This window comes from Pseudozyma hubeiensis (assembly GCF_000403515.1).
Source record: "Pseudozyma hubeiensis SY62 DNA, scaffold: PHS48, whole genome shotgun sequence".
NCBI classification, from domain to species: Eukaryota; Fungi; Basidiomycota; class Ustilaginomycetes; order Ustilaginales; family Ustilaginaceae; genus Pseudozyma; species Pseudozyma hubeiensis.
This window is the reverse complement of record NW_012133830.1, coordinates 174819-192460: the sequence shown is the minus strand read 5'-3', so window position 1 is coordinate 192460 and position 17642 is coordinate 174819. Positions and strand designations below refer to the sequence as shown.

Below are 17642 nucleotides of genomic sequence, written 5' to 3'. Positions count from 1 at the left end.
CCCCCCCCCCTGTCCAGCGATGATTTCTGCCACCAATGTCAGTTGTCTCCCTTTTGAATAAAAGTTAGACTGATCTCATCACTGCTTGTGCACGGGTGGCAGAAGAGGCTGCGAGAGCAAGCGACAGGCAGTTCAAGTCTCGACATGAACACGAGTGCAACAGTCGGTTGGGCACCACGGACGGCGACGTGGACAAAGCTCAAATGCTGTCTGGCAGCTTGGCTCACAGTCATCACACCCATCCGGACCTGCATTCTCAAGACAATGTTTTCGAGTACGCCCTACGACATGGAAGCCTGTGCACCAGCAGTAGCAGCTAGACGGTTCCTCCTCCTCTCTGCCTCAACCTCCTTCTCTGCATTGATCTGCTCCACAAACTTCTCGATCTCTGCCAACTCGACGTTCCTGACCTTTCCGTGACCTTCCATGAGGGCGATCTCGATGTTCTTTGCGCCGGTCTGGACGACCTCGAGCAAACTCTTGATGGCGAGCTTGATGGTTTCGTCTTTGGTCAAGTCGTCCTTGTGATTCTTTTCCAAAAACTCTCGTACAGTCTTGGAACTTCGACCGATGGCGTTCGCCTTCCAGGCCGAGTACATTCCACTAGGCTCCGTCTGGTAGAGCTTTGGTTTTGCGTCGTTTGCGTCGAAACCGATGATGAGCGTCGAGATGCCAAAGGGACGTACACCGCCGGACTGGGTGTACTTTTGCTGGATTCCTGCGACGTGGCGGGTGATGTAGTCTACGGTGACCGGGTCCTCGACGGTGAGACGATGGGATTGACACTCTGTTCGTGCCTTGTCGATGAGGATGCGTGCGTCGGCGGTGAGACCGGCAAAGGCGAGGCAGATGTGGTCGTCGAGCATGGCTGTCTTACGGATGGTTCGTGCGTCTTGAAGTTGGAGGACAGATTTCTTTTCGACGCCGAGGACTACGACATCCTTTCCGCGAACGCCGACTGCGCAGGTTCCTTTGCGCACCGCTTCGAGGGCGTATTCGACTTGGAAGAGGTGCCCGTCGGGGGAAAAGACGGTGAGGGCTGTGGAAGCGGAGAGGGGAAGCAGAGTTAGCACAGCATTCGGGGATGTATGTATCGCAGACGATGCTCACCTCGATCATACGACATGATGTGTAGGGGCAGTCGTACTGGTGGTGGTGATGATGGTGGTGTCGAGAGTGTTGGTTTGGTTGGCCCATGCTTGGCTGCGCCAAAAGTGGAGAGAGAAGAACGCGTCAGTTTCAGCGGAACGATCAGATTACTAAGAGCCACCTAATTGCAATCGCTACAGTAAACTGTTAAGCTCATACCCGCCGCACTCCACTTCATGCACGTCGATGCAGTGATTGAGACACACAAGCAGCACAGCCCCCCACCAAGCCAACCCACTACAATCAACGAGAACCATCACACTTTCGGTGTCACAGCCGACACTGTTCGGTCATCCGATGCTGTGCTAGCGATCACGGATGTGCTGCCGATCACGAAGGCTCAGTCCGGATGGCAGCTCTGTTCTGTTGGTGACTCTGGCAGTGATAAGGTTTTGGCAACGTCTTGGCTGCTCCGACGTGTGATGATTTTTCGGAAAAAGGAGGCGAGCGAAATTTGAGCTCAGGGTTCGTTTGCTGTATGTGTGAATTCTGCAAGGAACACGCAGCACACGCCGTACACTTTTTGTTCGACATCCGACGTCGGACATGTCACCGACGTGGCTTTTCGCATCGTAACTTCCGACGAGACCAGTCAGCACCATTCGGAAGTGCCGTCGTCACCACTGCCATCATCTCAACTCCCCAAAGATCATGGCTCAGCAGAGGCGATCCACGTCGACGCCGCCACAATCATGAGTCGACCGACTAACACCGATCCCGACTCGGATACGCAGTCTCAGGCGCACCACAATCTACATCCTCCATACACAGATGCCGCAACCTCGCCTCAGCCTCGCGACTCCTTTGGCGCAAGCAGCATCCCCGACCACAACTCGGACATCTACATCAACTCGTACTACTACGGCAACACCTACATGCCAGAGCTCTCGTCCGCCAGTCCAAACCCATCACTACCAGCATGGACCTCGAATCTCGCACAGAGCCCGCTCAATTCTCCCCTCCTCTCCAACGATGACAGGCTCATGAGGCGACTCAGCTGGACCGATGAAAGCGCTCCTTACCCACATCATCCTCCAATAGCTGGCCCTTCCGGCAGCTCTCACCACCACCGCAACGTGTCTTCCGTTGATGCAGGCATCCTCAGAGGTCCACTCGATCTCTCACCACAGCCTCAATCCCATGGCTTCCCTTCGCCTACCACCGACGCACCCCCACGACGCAGCTCGTCCCTTCCGCTTGCCGCTCAATCTATGCACTATGGCTACAGTCGCGAGTCTGACGCTACTTTCACCACCGACGACAATGATCGAACCCGGCTCACATCGCATCCCGACGGCAAAGCACGTACTTCAGTCAGATATCATGAGCCAGATCAGCATGAGTTCAATCGCACTGCCTCGCCTGATGCGATGGAACAGGCGGACCACTCAACACTCAAGTCTAGCGCAGATGTTTACGCTCCCTCAAATTATCACAGGGCAAAGTCCGGCTTCGATCGCCTCAGCAAATCCATACGCAGGATGAGTCGTCGCGTCGTCCACCATCATCCCAACCATCCTCACGTCCCACTCACAGATCAAGACGCCGAAGAGAGCGACTCGTCCGCCGCAACAGCCCGTGTTGATCAGCAACCATCTTCATCCGATGAGATCAATCCACGCACACACCAGCTGCAGCTGTTACGAGGCAAGACTCTAGGCATTTTCAGTCCTGACAGCTCCGTCCGAAAGTCTCTTGCCGCTCTCCTCACAAAATGGTGGATCGAACCACTCATCCTGCTCCTCATCCTGGCAAACACCGTCACCTTGGTCGTCCAGTCTGCTCCAAGTGTGTACACACATCCGAGACCGGCCAACTATTTTGGCGGTATCACCGACTACATCCTGCTTGCCATCTTTGCTATCTATACGATAGAGATCCTCGCACGCATCATCGTGTCCGGCTTGATCATCAACCCACCACCGCTCATCGCTGCACCCATCCCGGTCGCTTCGCCCGATCAGCCTGACTCACCGGACGCCAAAGAGTCGATACCCGCTCAATCCGAACACAGACGTCAAATGTCCAGATCCAACACGCTCGACACACTCGGTCTCTTGGGCGGTAGTCTCAAAGACAAAGCTCACAAGGTGCTCGCTGGTGATCAGGGTTTCACAGAAACGTACATGGAATCACGCAGAGCTGCAACTTCCCACAAGGCTGCCTATTCGCAAGACCATGGCGATGACCCTGCACATCCAGCTCAACACACTCGGCATCCCGGCCGACGTCTCAACCAGAGCGAGACAAGCATGTTCCTTTCAGAATCCTCTGCACCCTCATTCTGGCAAAACGCAAGGACGCCTTTCGCCGAAGCCTTCGAAAAGCAACGAGTACAGGCGGTCCATCACGCCTACTTGCGCCATTCATGGAATCGTGTCGATCTGGTCGCCGTCGTCTCCTTTTGGATCGCTTTCGCTCTCGCCGTCGCTGGCCAAGAGTCGGCCAACAATCACCACATCTACATCTTTCGTGCACTCAGTGTCCTCCGCTGCGCCCGTCTGCTCACTGCGACCAGCGGAACTACTACCATCCTGCATTCCCTCAAGACCTCTGCCTTCATCCTGCTCAGTGTCACCTTCTTCACCGGCTTCGCCATGCTTCTCTTCGGCATCATCGGCATCCAGAGTTTCGAGGGCTCCTATCGCAGGAACTGTGTCTGGGTCGGCGACCTCAATGGTCAGCCGGGCAACAACAACACTCTCTCGCAGCTGTGCGGAGGCTACCTCACCACTGCCGGTCAGAAGCTCGGTCACGTCCTCGTCGATGGCAGCCCATCCGGCTCGTCCCCCAAGGGCTTCATCTGTCCACGCGGTCAAGTGTGTCAGGAGCAATCCAGCAATCCGCAAACCAACACCCAGTCGTTCGACAACATCGTCACTTCGCTCCTCGAAGTCGTCATCGTCATCTCGTCCAACAATTGGTCGCAAACCATGTACGACATGATCGACGCCGACTACTATGCTTCCTGCATCTACTTTATCGTCGGCATCATCATCCTCAACTTTTGGCTCGCCAATTTGTTCGTCGCCGTCATCACAAACAGTTTTGCCACCTTGACCGCACGCACCCAGCGCAGTGCTTTCGCAGATCAGAAGCTCCAAGACAAGCCCGAGGACGACGAGAAGCAGCCTCAGAAAGGAAGACTCAAGATCATCGCAGTAGGCTTCAAAAGGGTGTGGAGCTACACAAAGTATCTTTGGATCCTCGCCATCATCGCTGATGTCGCCATTCAGGCGTCGCGCGCCACCTACCTGCGACCGGCCGAGATCCAGAAGCGATCCAGGATCGAACTCTACTTCACCCTCGCATTCGATTTCGAGATCGCCATGCGTTTCCTTGCTTTTGTCCTCGATGGCGATTGGCGTGGCTTCTTGGCCTCGAAACAGAACCGTGCCGATTTCTTCTTGGCTTTGGTCACCAGCCTCATTCAGATTCCCGTCATCAAGTCTTCTCAGGTCTACCCGTGGCTTACCTTCTTCCAGCTCGCCCGTTTCTATCGAGTCATCGCTGCCATTCCGCGTATGCGGGTCCTGCTCGTCCGCGCCTTTGGCTCGCTCAACAAGATGCTCAACATGGTGCTTTTCTTGCTGCTCATGGTCGGTCTCGCTTCCTTGATCTCCACGCAGCTTTTCCGCGGGGACATTCCGCAGGAGAGCGAAGGTCAGTGGACCGAGATGACGTTCAAGCACTCCTTCAACTCCTTCCTCGCCATGTATCAGATCTTCACTTCGGAAAACTGGACCGACGTCCTCTTCAGCGCTACCTCCAACGAGGTCGAATTCAAGCAGGCCGTCATCGCCGGTATCTTTCTGTCGGGCTGGTTCCTCTTCGCCAACTTCATCGTGCTACAGATGTTCATTGCCGTCATCAACGAGAACTTCAGCGTCGCAGAGCACGAAAAGCGTCAGCAGCAACTCGAGCAGTATCTGCGTCGCAACGAACCTCCTTCCTTGTCCTTGACTGCACGTCTTCTCAACAAACTTAGCCCCTACCGATGGCTCAGGCGACACAATGCAGCTCACACAGGCTCAGCCGGCTCTGAGCATGGTCGCAGCGATCACGGAGGCAGCAGCAGTGGTCAAACCAACAAGATCATTGGAGGTTCCAGGCTGGACGATCGTGCAGATCAAGTGAAGAAGCAACGCCCCATGTCTATGCATCACGTCATGGACACCTCGACGGCGACCGCTCATCGCACGGTCAACACGGTCCGAAAGATGCTCCGCCTAGATCAGCCCGAGGAGGAGGTGCCTCTTGACAATCTGCAGGCCCGCAGACTGCGTAGCAGCATCCACGTAGACGATCTCCTACACCCTGGCGGTCCGAGCTCTGCCTACGATGCCGACCCGTCCGACCAAGCAGCCCACCAGTTTGCAAGCGAGCGAAGACTTCAGAGGATGCGCTCCGATCTCGGTCTCGCCTCCGAATTCGGCGCCTATGGTGCTTCTCAGGGATTCAAACCACGCTCTTACAGCGACGCGCGCATACAGCAAGCTCGATTCATCGCTTCCCATCCATCCTACGACAAGTCGTACTTTCTCTTCTCCAACCACAATCGGCTCCGTCGCTTCTGCCAGAGTCTGGTCCCTTCCTCGCATGGCGAGCGCCTTTTCGGACGGCAGGTTTCGCCTTTCCGACACAAGCTCTTTCAGGTCGCCGTCTTCCTCGGCATCGTTGGCTCGGTCGTCTCTGCTGCCATTGCTACGCCCGTCTACCGACGCGAATACTACGCAAAATACGGCCTCATCCGAGCCTCGTGGTTCTCGATCCTCGAGATCAGTCTGTCTTCGCTCTTCTTTGCCGAATTCCTGGTCAAGACCATCGCCGACGGACTCGCTTTTACGCCAAACGCGTACGTGCTCAGCGTCTGGAACTCGCTCGATCTCTTCGTGCTCATCACGCTGCTCGTCAACGTCATCACCGAACTCGCCGTCATCGGAGGTGTCTCGAGATTCACCCGTGCCTTGAAAGCCTTCCGTGCACTCAGACTGATCAATCTGTCTTCACTCATGCGCGACACGTTTCACGCCGTCATGATTGCAGGCGCCGGTCGCATCCTCGACGCCTCGATCCTGTCGATCCTCTACATCATCCCGTATGCTGTATGGGGACAGAACTTGTTTGGAGGCTTGCTCTACTCGTGCAATGATGGCTCCAACTCCATCCAGACCAAGTTTGACTGCATCGGAGAGTATGTCAGCTCGCCGGGCAACTTTGATTTCCTGGCTCCTCGCGTGTGGGGGAACCCGACGGAAGGCAGCGTCTACTCGTTTGACGACTTCAAGGGAGCCATGCTGATCCTGTTCGAGATTATCTCGCTCGAAGGTTGGATCAACGTCATGTCGACTGCCATGAGCGTCGCCGGAAAAGATCAGCAGTTGCAGAACGACAATCGCCAGGTCAATGCGCTCTTCTTCCTCATCTATAACTTGGTAGGCAGCACCACCGTCTTGACACTCTTCGTGTCGGTCATCATCGAAAACTTCCAGACCTTTTCGGGCGCTGCTTTCCAGACGGCGGGTCAGAGGCAGTGGGTCGATCTGCGCAGATTGATTCTTCGTCAGCGACCGTCCAAGAGGCCCAAGCATCGCCCGTCTCAGCCCGTGAGAGCTTGGTGCTACGATCGTATGCTCAACAAGAACGGGTGGTGGAGTCGCACCATGACGTTGGTGTACATGGCCACCCTTGTCACGCTCATGACGCAGCAGTACTCTGATCCGACTTGGGCCAACCAGCTTCGTGATGCGCTCTACCTCGGCTACACGGCCATCTACGCCCTGGATATTGTCGCCCGTCTGCTCGGACTGGGCTGGCGGAGCTACCGGGAGAACCCTTGGAATCTGTACGACCTGTTCGTCGTGTCCGGCACACTCGCTACCACGCTTCCGCTGTTGACCAACAGTGGAGATACCGGCGTCGTGGTGCAGTTCCAGAAACTGTTCCTGACGTGCGTTGCGCTCAAGCTGGTGCAGAAGAACCATGCGCTCAATCAGCTCTTCAAGACGGCTTTTGCATCCTTGCCCGCCATCCTCAGCCTTTTCCTCTTGTGGCTTACCATGTTCTTGGTGTGGGCCATCATGCTGCTCGAGGTGTTTGGATTGACGAAGTGGGGAGCCAACGAGACTTACTCCAAGAACTTTTCAACCTTTATCGGTTCGATGGTGTTCCTCAGTATGATCTCGACGGGCGAGGGATGGAATTCGTTCATGCACGACTACACGCTGTCGCCGCCTCAATGCACGCCGGCCGCAAGCTACCTCATGACCGACTGCGGCAGTCAGCCCTGGGCGTATGCGCTCTTCATCGGCTGGAACGTCATCTCGATGTACATCTTCCTCAATATGTTCACGGGTACGGTCGTCGAGAATTTTTCCTACATCTTCGATCTGGGAAGCAAGGCGATCCTCACGCCCTCGGACATTCGTCATTTCAAGAGCAGCTGGGCGCACTTTGACCGTCAGAGGAAGGGCTACATTCAGAAGGACCAGATCGTGCCCTTCCTGTCTTCTGTCAAAGGGGCGCTGGAGGTGGGCTTGTATCCGCCGGAATGCAATTTGCGGACGCTGAGAGCCGCTCTAGAGCAGGACCCGCGTGCTTCTCCAAGCCCGTCGTCGGAGGCGAGAGGTAAAGGCGCTTTTGACTTTTTGAGGAATGCTTCTTCTCCTTTGCGTTCGCCTCTGCGCGACAATAAGGAAAAGGACAAGGACGGGCAAGGATTCTTCGCATGGCCATCGTCGTCGTCGGCTACACCCCCGACCGAGGCTGAAAAACTAGCTCGCGTCTTGTCGGCGGTGGACACCAAGGATCTGCGCATGCGCAGGCAGCGCTTCAATCGACTCTACCACGAAGCCGTGATGCTGCTTCATCCCCGCAAGGGCATCTCGTTCACCGACATGCTGCTGCTGCTGGCACGCACCAAGCTCGTCGACGAGACCGAGGCGCTCAACGTCGAGGAGCTCATCGAAAGGAAGCAGCTGGCGGAGCAGATCGAGCACCGCATTCGACTCGATCGCGTGCGCGGGCTGTTGCAGATGAGCTACTGGAGGAGGAGGTTCTTGGCTCTTCGGGACGAGATGCACAGGAGTGAGGCGGTGCCGACGATCCTTGTGCATGAAGAGGAGGGTCCGAGCGGGTCGTCCCGACCTGTGCTGTCGAGTTTGCAGATTCCTGGCACGGAGGCGTCGACAACAGCGAAGGATGCCAAGGTGAAGCCCAGCTTGACGCTGACGCCGGCGCTGCCGTCGCTTAAGGATCTGGAATTGCGCGCATCGCCGGTGATCGAGTCATTCGAGGCGACTGCTTGGGGCGATCTGATGAAGAGGATGGATGGCAGTCAGGAAGGGCATGGCGAAGGGTCGAGTGGCGGTCATAAGGGGAGGGGTGCGAGGGGGGATGGTGAGGAGGGCGGGAAGGGGAAAGAGAATGACGATGGATGGTTTTGAGGGGGGTTCGTTCAGCATCGCATCGCTATCATGTATCGTATATAGATCTTGTTACAGGTCAACCACATTGTATAAACATGGACTTTCTTCTTCAGTGTATCACGCGCCCGAAATGGAAGACTGATGCTTTGCCCTCCAGCGAGAAGCTTGTTGGATGACACTCTTGGTGAGCTGATCTGTGATGCGGTAGGTTGTGGCCGTCAAGTGTGATGATGCACTGGGTTGTGGGGTAATCACTGGTGGACCGGTTGAGACCGCTTGTCGACCAGTCCTTGCCGTATGGTCGTCGTCGACAGACGTCGTGGTTCAGCAAATGTGAGCATGGATGTGACCGTGTATCACCTGTGAGCAGCACTCGCAGCTCGAAACCGTCAGGCCCATTCCTGTTTCGCTCCGACCTTTAGTACCGCCTCACATCTGGGGGTCGAGATCGTGCATACGCATTCCCACTGCGAGATAGCGTCGGCACTGAACAGCGTCGCAAATGATAGCAAGCTGCTGTCTTAAAAACCTGACGAGACTACATTTCTGCCAAATCCCTTCCTTGAAAATGTTGTTTTTTCTTCCCAATATATTCCGGCAAGTAAGAATGATACAAACATCTTGCTTGTGACAGTCGTACTTGACGACGAAATTGTGGTCGCAAAATCAATTCCTGACAACCTACGGATATTTAGCCTACAAGGCCAATATGATTCCTCATATTCTTTGCCTGGGTGGTCGTGCAATTCTCTTTCTGCCTGTTTATTTGAAAAAACGAAGCTCGGCTACTTTTTCCCAAAATCAACATACAATCTCTGATTGATGATTTTCGAGCTTGAGACGGTACCGAAAATTGTATCAAAGACGCAGGCACGACACCTCCAGGTCATTGATTGCTGAGTGAGTATCGAGCAAATAAGTTTTTCTCAGATACACGCGGAATAAAATGATTAGAGACAAAGTGACGACTGTTTATGTAGAAGAGACGTCAATGAAAACATAAACAACAGGGCAACTATCTGACAATTCCCGACAAAAATCCGCGAAATGCACATAAATTGACATGCTCAAGATATTAGAGACTCTGGGATCGCGTAATGTTGGAAATATCGAAGTTGCAATGGAACGGGCAGTTCTTGCCTGATTATAGTGCAATACGACTTCCTCTGTGGAAGAACAAGCTCCTGATGAAAGAAGTTATCTGGCTCATCGCGTTCATGTCTGTTTCCCAGGTTGTGATCTGGTTGTGATCCACCGGAAGGAAGAGGAGCAATAGGTGGATGCTCCATAAATTCATCAGGTGTTCCGACATTCCTGTTGTTACGAGCGACGTCAAAGTGAGCTGTTCAATTGCGGTACCTAAGATCCAAGACATACCGCATCCTCAATCATTTGGCCATTATTCTGCCCCGTATGCTGCCAATACTCTGTCGATTATGGCTAATGGGTCACAAAAGAGATTGTGCTCGGTATTAGAATCGCGATTGAAACATGTTATTATACATTGCTAAATGTCGTTTTCGCGACAAAATACCTAGCTGCAAAATTGTCGAAAGGATGTTACCCTGACAGAGCTCTCCTTTGTGTGTAGGACGATTTTGAGAGCGGTCATTGAGCTATCCATAGACACACACTTATTTCAAAGCAAAAACATGCCGGAACTCTGACAACGACACAGTGCAGCGACGACAGAGTATCAACTTGCGCTCAGGCATCGGTGTCTTGATCTACCCGACTTCCGGCTGAGGACCATCGCAACCGACAGGGTCTGCTCACCATCCCCACCAACCATCACCACCACCTCCTCCATCATCGCACGTCTTGCAGCCACCTGACCTCACCAGCAAGCCTGGCTTTGGTACCCTCGGTATCCAGAATGACGTTCAAGGCAGTCATCTTTGACATTGGCGGTGTGGTGGTCGGAAGCCCGCTGTTTGCGATCAACAAGTGAGTCGAAAGCGCACCAACTCTTGCGAAGCTCGCCTGCTCGCTGTCGAGGAGACATACGCTGACGCTCACATACTCCTTATATCGCGTCGTTCAGATATGAGAAGGAGCACGGACTGCCGTTCCAGTACTTGAATGTTGCCATCACAGCACAAGGTCATGGCGGCGCTTTCCAGGTGAGTGAGCCTCAGCCGGTCCATCACTAGGAATCAGAGGCTCATGGCATGCTATCCGGCTTTCATCGACTGCATCCATGACACAGAAATTCGAACGAAGCGAGCTGGATTTGTACACTTTCTACCGTCGGTTCGGAAACGAGCTGAGCAACGTCGAAAAGAACAACGAGGCATACATCAAGTTTTGCAAGAGCCGCGGTCAAGGTGAGCTTGCTGATCGCACAAGGTGGTGCTATCGATGATGTGTTAACACTTTGATGGGATTGACGGCGACGATGCAGAGGTTCCGAAGCTGCCAACGAAGCTGCATGTCGATGGACGAGAAGTGAGTCGCTAGCGCAGGCAATCTATGAAGGGCATTGAACCATAGCTCACCAGTACTTTTGCTCCCACGCTCGCTATGACAGTTCTTTGGACAGATGATGCGACAATCGACAAAGGTTGATCCAAGAATGCGCAAAGCCATCCAGCGTTTGAAAGGTCAGTCTCCACCACCAAGCGTGTCCCTCTTTGACCCCGACAACATCAACACTGACCCGAGTCAACTTTCAAATTTTGCCCACAACAGCTTCTGGCAAGTTCACGATAGCAGCGTTGACCAACAACTTCGCTCCTCCCACCGAAATTTCGGGTTCGGCTCAAGGCGAAACGACGAAAGCGCCATCGTTGGACGAAGAGTTGCAGCACTTGGGGCTGGGAGCATCTCAAAACGAACTGCGAAGCATGTTTGACTTTTACATCGAGAGCGCAGTCGTTGGCAAGAGGTAGGTGTGCCCGAGACGGATCTAGATGCGTGCTGAATCCGCGACTGGACCACTGACGCACTTTGGATATGCTTTGCTCTCAATAGGAAACCGGATCCAGAATTCTATCAGCATGCTCTGGATCTTCTCAAGGTGCCAGCTTCGGAGGTGGTGTTCCTGGACGACATCGGACCGAACCTCAAAGCCGCGCAAAAGCTTGGCATCACCACGATCCGTGAGTATCGACTGTCCACCTGCCGCCGTACTACTGAGTGCGGAGAGTGGATATCAGCGTCTCATCTCGCTGGTAAAATGCAACGAGATGCATCCACTGACCAACCAGTCCTACTTGATCTGCAATCCTCTCTTCGGTCCTGTGCCTTGCAATTCAGCAGGCGTCAACTCGAGCGATTGCACACCAGCACTCTTAGAGCTCAGCAAGCTGACGGGCGTGCAAGTGCTGGATGACGGTCCTAACCCTTCGGCCAAGTTGTGATGATGCCATGCCAAATGTTTGCCTGATAAGTTCGGACCGGACCGAGAAAGTTGTGAAGACCGAATGTGCAGTGTCGGAGATGCAGAGGATCGCAGAAGCTCGGACTGTATTGGATGTGGTTTGCAAAAATCGATCTAGGATTGTCTTTCCTCCCTGCAACGAAGACGGCGCACGTGAGACAGAACAGCGGGAATGTGCGCGTATGGGATGGTTGAATGATATTTTGGCGGGTGCGATGAGGAAAGGCATTAGGCTTATGCGGACTGAACGTGACCCTTGCCCTTGTAGTTGTCGCTGGAGATACCGGTGATGGGGTTCTGCTTCTGTTCGAGGGCGATCTCGTTGGAGGCCTCTTGCCACTCCTTGGTCATGGTCTTGACGGGAGCGCCACCTGTAAATAAAGAAGATGGAGAAGGATGAGTATGAAAGGTGCGGGGCGAGCATTTGGAGGCGAGCGCGGTCGTACTCACCGTTTGCGCGCATGAGGTAGTAGACACCCGTGGTAACACCGAGGGCGGCAACAACACCGGCAAAGGTCTTGGCACCCTGACCGGAGGCAGTGATGGGCTTTCGGGGACCGTGAGGACCGAACGAGACGAAGTAAGCTGTGTGTTTAGATGATTCAGGTCGGACAAGATAGAACGATGGGATTAGCCAAAGGTTGTGACGTAGAGTACCTTCGATGCTCCTATCGACCGCAGTGAGACAGGGACAGAAGGGAAACACGACCTGACGGCTCTCGTCGATGGACGACGGCGTAGATGACGCAGTCGGTGCATCCGAAGACGTGTGGAACGAGCAAGTCGGGAAAGCCGTTCTGCGTACAGTTGGCATCGTGGCTGTCGGATGTCCGTGCGTGACACTGCTGGATTGCACGAACGCTATCGTCACTGCGATGATGTCGGTCGGAAGGATGCGATGGCGCTACTTACCAGCCTTCTTCTCATCGACGCTGAGCTCCTTCCAGTCTTTCCTCTGGAGCTCCTCCAATTGACGGAAAACACCATACTGCTCCTCTTTGGAAAGGCCCTTCCAGCTTGCCTCGATGTTGGGGACGACGTGGCTGAGCTGGACCTTGTTGGGGCCCTCGATGAAGGCACCTGCGTTGCGTGCGTTCTCGAGAGTCCATCGCTCCTCCTGGGTGACCATGGTTCGACGGCCAAGGAGGTTGGCAGCACGGAGGCCGCTTCGGGAAGCGCGAGCAACGTTCTGACCGATCATTGTGAAGTGCTGACGCGGATGAACGACAGGCGACGGTAGGAGGTGATGAAGGTGCGCGAGATGACGCAAGGTAGTGATGGTGATTGGTGATGGCGTTGAGCAGCGTGGAGGATGGACGAGACCGAGATAGGCTCGAAATGCGAGACTTGGAAGAAAATCGCCAATTGGGAATTGGTCGCCAACTCTTGAGCTTACGGCCTAAAGAAGAGTCGAGGCACAGGCACTGGCACGTCCGTCAGTGCTTCGGTCCTTTGCTTGCTCCAGGCTTGCCAAATCGATGATGATCGTCCCTCCCAGTCGCAGCGATTTCACATCGAACAGGGTAAAAAAAGCCGGTTGAATTTCTAAGCATCCCGAATGGATTTTGAAAATTCCAAGGTGCATGAGCCCATTAGGAAATTTTCGCCTGGATGCAGCGTTGCTGAAATCCTCTCGAGCGGATTGGTAATCGGAACGCGGTGTGCTGCCTCGTCACTACTCCAGCCAAAGGCGGATTGGCAATGCGGCACACCGCTGGGGGAGGCAACTCGATGCGTTTCTCCCGATTCATTCCTTGGCCCTCTCGCGTTTCCAGCCGGGAGCTGCCTGCAGAGCAAAATCGGAACCGAATCGCGCTGCCAACGATACGTCTGACCCTGTCGCCCGAGTCCTCCCCGCGTGTGTTACACTTCTTCCAGTCTGACACTTTTGGATTGATTTGGAGCGTTTGGTGTTGGTGTGGAGAACGATTCGCGAAACGCGCGGCGTGAAGCGCACGCACGCACGTCCGTCCGTCCGTCCTGCCTGGCCAACACCGAAGCTTCGGTCGAGTTAAGTATGAGACAGGAACGACATGAAACGATAGACACCCGATGACATGTCAAGCTAAACTCAAGACCACAGCGTTGGACTCGGCTGGACGCTATGAGCAGCGCTCAATACTTGGTCTCCGGAATTGAACACCGACAGCATTGACCAGTGCGCCGCTTCGTCCGCTCTCGGACCGCATGCCATCATGGCAGGTTCAACGGTTGAGCTTTTTAGCACCTCGATCCTCTCCAACGTCAAGGTGCGCACGCGTCACGAGCGCTACACCTCGGTGCTCGCCATCAAGAAGATCCCCTACGTCTACCACGACCTCGCCTCGGACGACGACGCCAAGAGCAGATGGCGACGCAAGGCGAAAGATGCCCAACTTCCCGGCATCCTCGTCAACAACGAATGGGTGGGTTCGTTTGACGACTTTGAGGAGGCCGTCGAATTTGGCGAGCTCGAGCTCTTCCTCGGCGTCTCTCCCGCCTCTGCGCAAGCTGCACCACCAGCGCCGCATCCAGCTCAGTCTGCAGTGAGCTCGAAAGATCCCAGCTTATACCCAACACTTCCCTACGCCGCCGAGGGCGCTGGTCGCTGGAAGGAGCCCGACGCCGACCAGTTCATCTCGTCGCTCAACATCAAGGAGGATGAACTCACCGATGCCGACGTCGACGCGATGCTCGCAGACATCGGCAAACTGCCAGCGGCTTCTGTCACATCCACCACTCCGGACAAGAAGTACGTGCCGTCCAAAGAGGCCGCCATCAAGCCTCTACGCTTCGCCAAGATGGGTCCCACCACGTCGCACCAGAGGATGTCGTCCGGCTCTCCGAGTTCATCCTCGGTCAGCTCAGGTACGCGTGCCTCGCCCGTCGCTCGGTACTCGGCAACGCAAAGATCCACGCGAGCCCTTGCAGCTGAAGCAGCCGCGCTCACCTCAAATCGCAAGACGTCCGGTGCGCTCCTGCGTGATGCCGTCTCGCAGGGGAAGACGCTCGACGACGCTATGGAGCAGAGCCGCATGAAGCACATTGTGAGCGACGATAACATCGACGACCTCTTCGCGTCCCTCGGTCTCAGCAACGTCGACATTGCAGATGACGAGGTGGAACAATTCCTCGAACAGGGCGCAATCCCACAAGGCCTTCGTCTCGGTGGCGATCGCGTCCATCGCTCCACCTCAATAGCGGACAAGGCGAGGGACCAGACGGTGGCGCGTGACTTGGCGCGTAGGGCTAAGGACAAGGGTCACGGATCTGCTCGCACCAGTCTCACCAATGTTGACGAGAAGCTGGCAGCATTGCAGCCTGCCAACACCATCGCATCGACCGACAACGATACCTCGGCAGACCGTTCGACCGGGCCAAGCCAAGCTGCGCTTCCGCCACCATCGCAAAATCCCGTCGACGCTGAGGCTACTTCCGTCCCAGTTGCCGTCACAACGCCGGGGCTGACCGACGAGCCATTGGAACCCAAGTCTGACTCGCTCGACGAGGCACTTGCTCTGTCGACAAAAAGCGGCTCCGCCACTGTTCTAGGCCTTTCATCGGCCGCAGAGACCAAGTCGCAAAACAGCCCTGCTGAGGCCGCACCGAGTCGACTGCTTGTGGAGCAATTCGAGACGGACACTTCCCACAACGAAGATTCGACCGCAGAGAACAAAGCTTCGGAAGCAGCAACAGCGGAGCAAGAACCTCTGCAGAAGTCAATCTCGACCGAAATCTTGAGCTCGTCGGCTTCGCGCGAAGAGGTTCACCTTCCAAGTGGCGACGCGAAGGAGGAGGCGACTGCCGCCGAGTCTGCGGCGGCTACCGACATCGCGGCAGACCAGAAGGGATCCGAGGCTGCTTCGACTGTCGAGAAGAGCCAGTCTAGCACCGCCGACGAACAAAATGGGGTATCCGTCGATGTCGATGGAACCGACGAACGCAAGCCGACCGATCTGGAAGAAGACAAGACGGATGTACCGTCAACACCGTCCGCAGATACCAGGGCATCGATTGTATCGACAGCTGTGCAAGAAGCAAAGCAAGCTTCCCACGATGAGAGCCTGGCTGTATCAGGCTCCGAGCAGACAAACGAAGGTCGAGACCGCACTCAAGAGATCGCGCACGAGGCACCTTCGCCGCCTCCGGCTCCAGCTGCTGCGGAAGCAGATGATGAGGACACTGCATTCGAGCGGGAAATGGCACAGGCAGCCTTGATCGCCTCACGCTTCGAGGATCACCATTCGGCAATTCCGATCATCCAAGAGCCAGAAATGCACAGGGACAGCGTCCCCAGCGGTCTGGAGGCAACGAGCGCGACGAGTCCGATGGCCACAGCACCGAGCCGGTCGAGTTTGGCAGCGGCGCAGAAGCCGAGTCTGTCGTCTCGTCAAGCGTCTTACTCCTCTTCCTCCTCTTCCACTTCTTCCTCGCGCAAAGCCATCGACGTCTCGAGACCCATCGATTCGGCCAACGCATCGTCACAGCCTTCTCCGTCACGGAGCGCTTCGTACGAATTCTCCACGTCGCCAGACGCGATCGCCAAGAGGAAGAAGAAGGGCATCCTCGGATTCGGGCGGGACAGGAGCAGGGACAGGAGCAAGGACAAGGACGGGGAGACTGAAAGCGCGCGGCAGCCGCCGGCAGCGGGAGAACGACGAAAACACGAACGAACCATCTCAGAGATTCTCAGGGAAGCCGATGCGGTGCTGCAGTCGGACGATCACGAGGGCGACTCGGAACGACAAGGTGACGAGAACGAGGAGGAGCAGGATACAATCGATTCGGCCATGGTCTTTGGAACTTCGAGTTTCGACGATGCCGCTGCTCCCGTTCCGTCTCTACGGGGCTCCTCCCGTCGACCGTCTTGAGTATTCTTCACATCAATCGACCATTGAATTGACAGATTCGTCAACCTCTTCTACATGGAAAGATGATTGCGCGTGTCAGTAAAACGTGATTGCCGCGTAAAGATAGGCACATCGAGATGTCGAGTGACAGCGAACAAGATGGCCTTCCCGTCCAAAAGCCGCTCACGGCAGAGCATCTATAGACGCACATGCGTGTCATTGTGTGTCAGAGGCCGGAGGAGTAAGAGCTCCTGTAAAATGGCTGAATCGTGCCAGGAAGGAGGCCAACGAAATCAAAAAGGCGCAGTTGAGTCGGCCTCAGCTAGCTATATGCTGGTGGCCCATTCGCGAGAGATGACTGTTACGAAGCGCACTGCACGGCCCCGCATCGCAACGCATCGCATCGCGCGCACTTGCATCACACCCTCTCGGTTTAGCCGCGCCGCACCGCATCGCCGGCTTGTCGAACCCTCTTCCTCATAGAGTACGTGCTCGAGCAGGAGACAGTCTGCTGTGCAAGCTGACCTGACTCAGCTTCCAGCCGAGAAGAGTCGAGCCTTTTACGCCCGCTGACTGTAGAAGCCGAGGAAACTGCAACCAAGCGCAAATCACACATCCAAGAGACTATCCAAGTTTCGGAACAAACCCAGAGCTGCACAGCCTCTGTCAAGCCATCAGCGAACGAGTCGACTGCGGGGCCGAGTGGCTTCGTCACTCACATGATGCCATTCTGTGCTCCTCCGATGGAGAACAGCGGGCAATCGCTCAGTCGGTGAATCACTATGCGGCAAGTCTGCTTTGGTGCCAGCCTGTCAGCTTTTGCGCCTGGTCTTCGGCATTGCTTCCGAAAAAGGG

General features: G+C 55.3%; 5 protein-coding genes across 5 annotated transcripts; 3 read left to right on the top strand and 2 right to left on the bottom strand.

The window, feature by feature from the left end:
• Window positions 1–281: 281 nt before the first annotated feature.
• Window positions 282–1751, bottom strand: PHSY_005355 (proteasome subunit alpha; the record flags this gene model as incomplete). Its single annotated transcript, XM_012335965.1, has 3 exons — window positions 282–1039; window positions 1111–1203; window positions 1682–1751. The coding sequence occupies 3 exons, from the start codon at window positions 1749–1751 to the stop codon at window positions 282–284; spliced, it is 921 nt and encodes a 306-aa protein (XP_012191355.1).
• A 90-nt stretch (window positions 1752–1841) lies between these two features.
• PHSY_005354 (likely calcium channel) lies at window positions 1842–8594 on the top strand (the record flags this gene model as incomplete). The annotated part of the gene is made up of 1 exon (XM_012335964.1): window positions 1842–8594. One exon carries the CDS (start codon window positions 1842–1844, stop codon window positions 8592–8594), a length of 6753 nt encoding a protein of 2250 aa, XP_012191354.1.
• A 279-nt stretch (window positions 8595–8873) lies between these two features.
• Window positions 8874–11938, top strand: PHSY_005353 (hypothetical protein; the record flags this gene model as incomplete). Its single annotated transcript, XM_012335963.1, has 7 exons — window positions 8874–8938; window positions 10452–10523; window positions 10621–10699; window positions 10786–10903; window positions 11268–11463; window positions 11550–11677; window positions 11835–11938. The coding sequence occupies 7 exons, from the start codon at window positions 8874–8876 to the stop codon at window positions 11936–11938; spliced, it is 762 nt and encodes a 253-aa protein (XP_012191353.1).
• Window positions 11939–12192: 254 nt separating this feature from the next.
• Window positions 12193–13159, bottom strand: PHSY_005352 (cytochrome c oxidase subunit V; the record flags this gene model as incomplete). The annotated part of the gene is made up of 3 exons (XM_012335962.1): window positions 12193–12329; window positions 12409–12777; window positions 12871–13159. The coding sequence occupies 3 exons, from the start codon at window positions 13157–13159 to the stop codon at window positions 12193–12195; spliced, it is 795 nt and encodes a 264-aa protein (XP_012191352.1).
• A 994-nt stretch (window positions 13160–14153) lies between these two features.
• On the top strand, window positions 14154–16808 carry PHSY_005351 (hypothetical protein; the record flags this gene model as incomplete). Its single annotated transcript, XM_012335961.1, has 1 exon — window positions 14154–16808. The coding sequence occupies one exon, from the start codon at window positions 14154–14156 to the stop codon at window positions 16806–16808; it is 2655 nt and encodes an 884-aa protein (XP_012191351.1).
• Window positions 16809–17642: the final 834 nt, after the last annotated feature.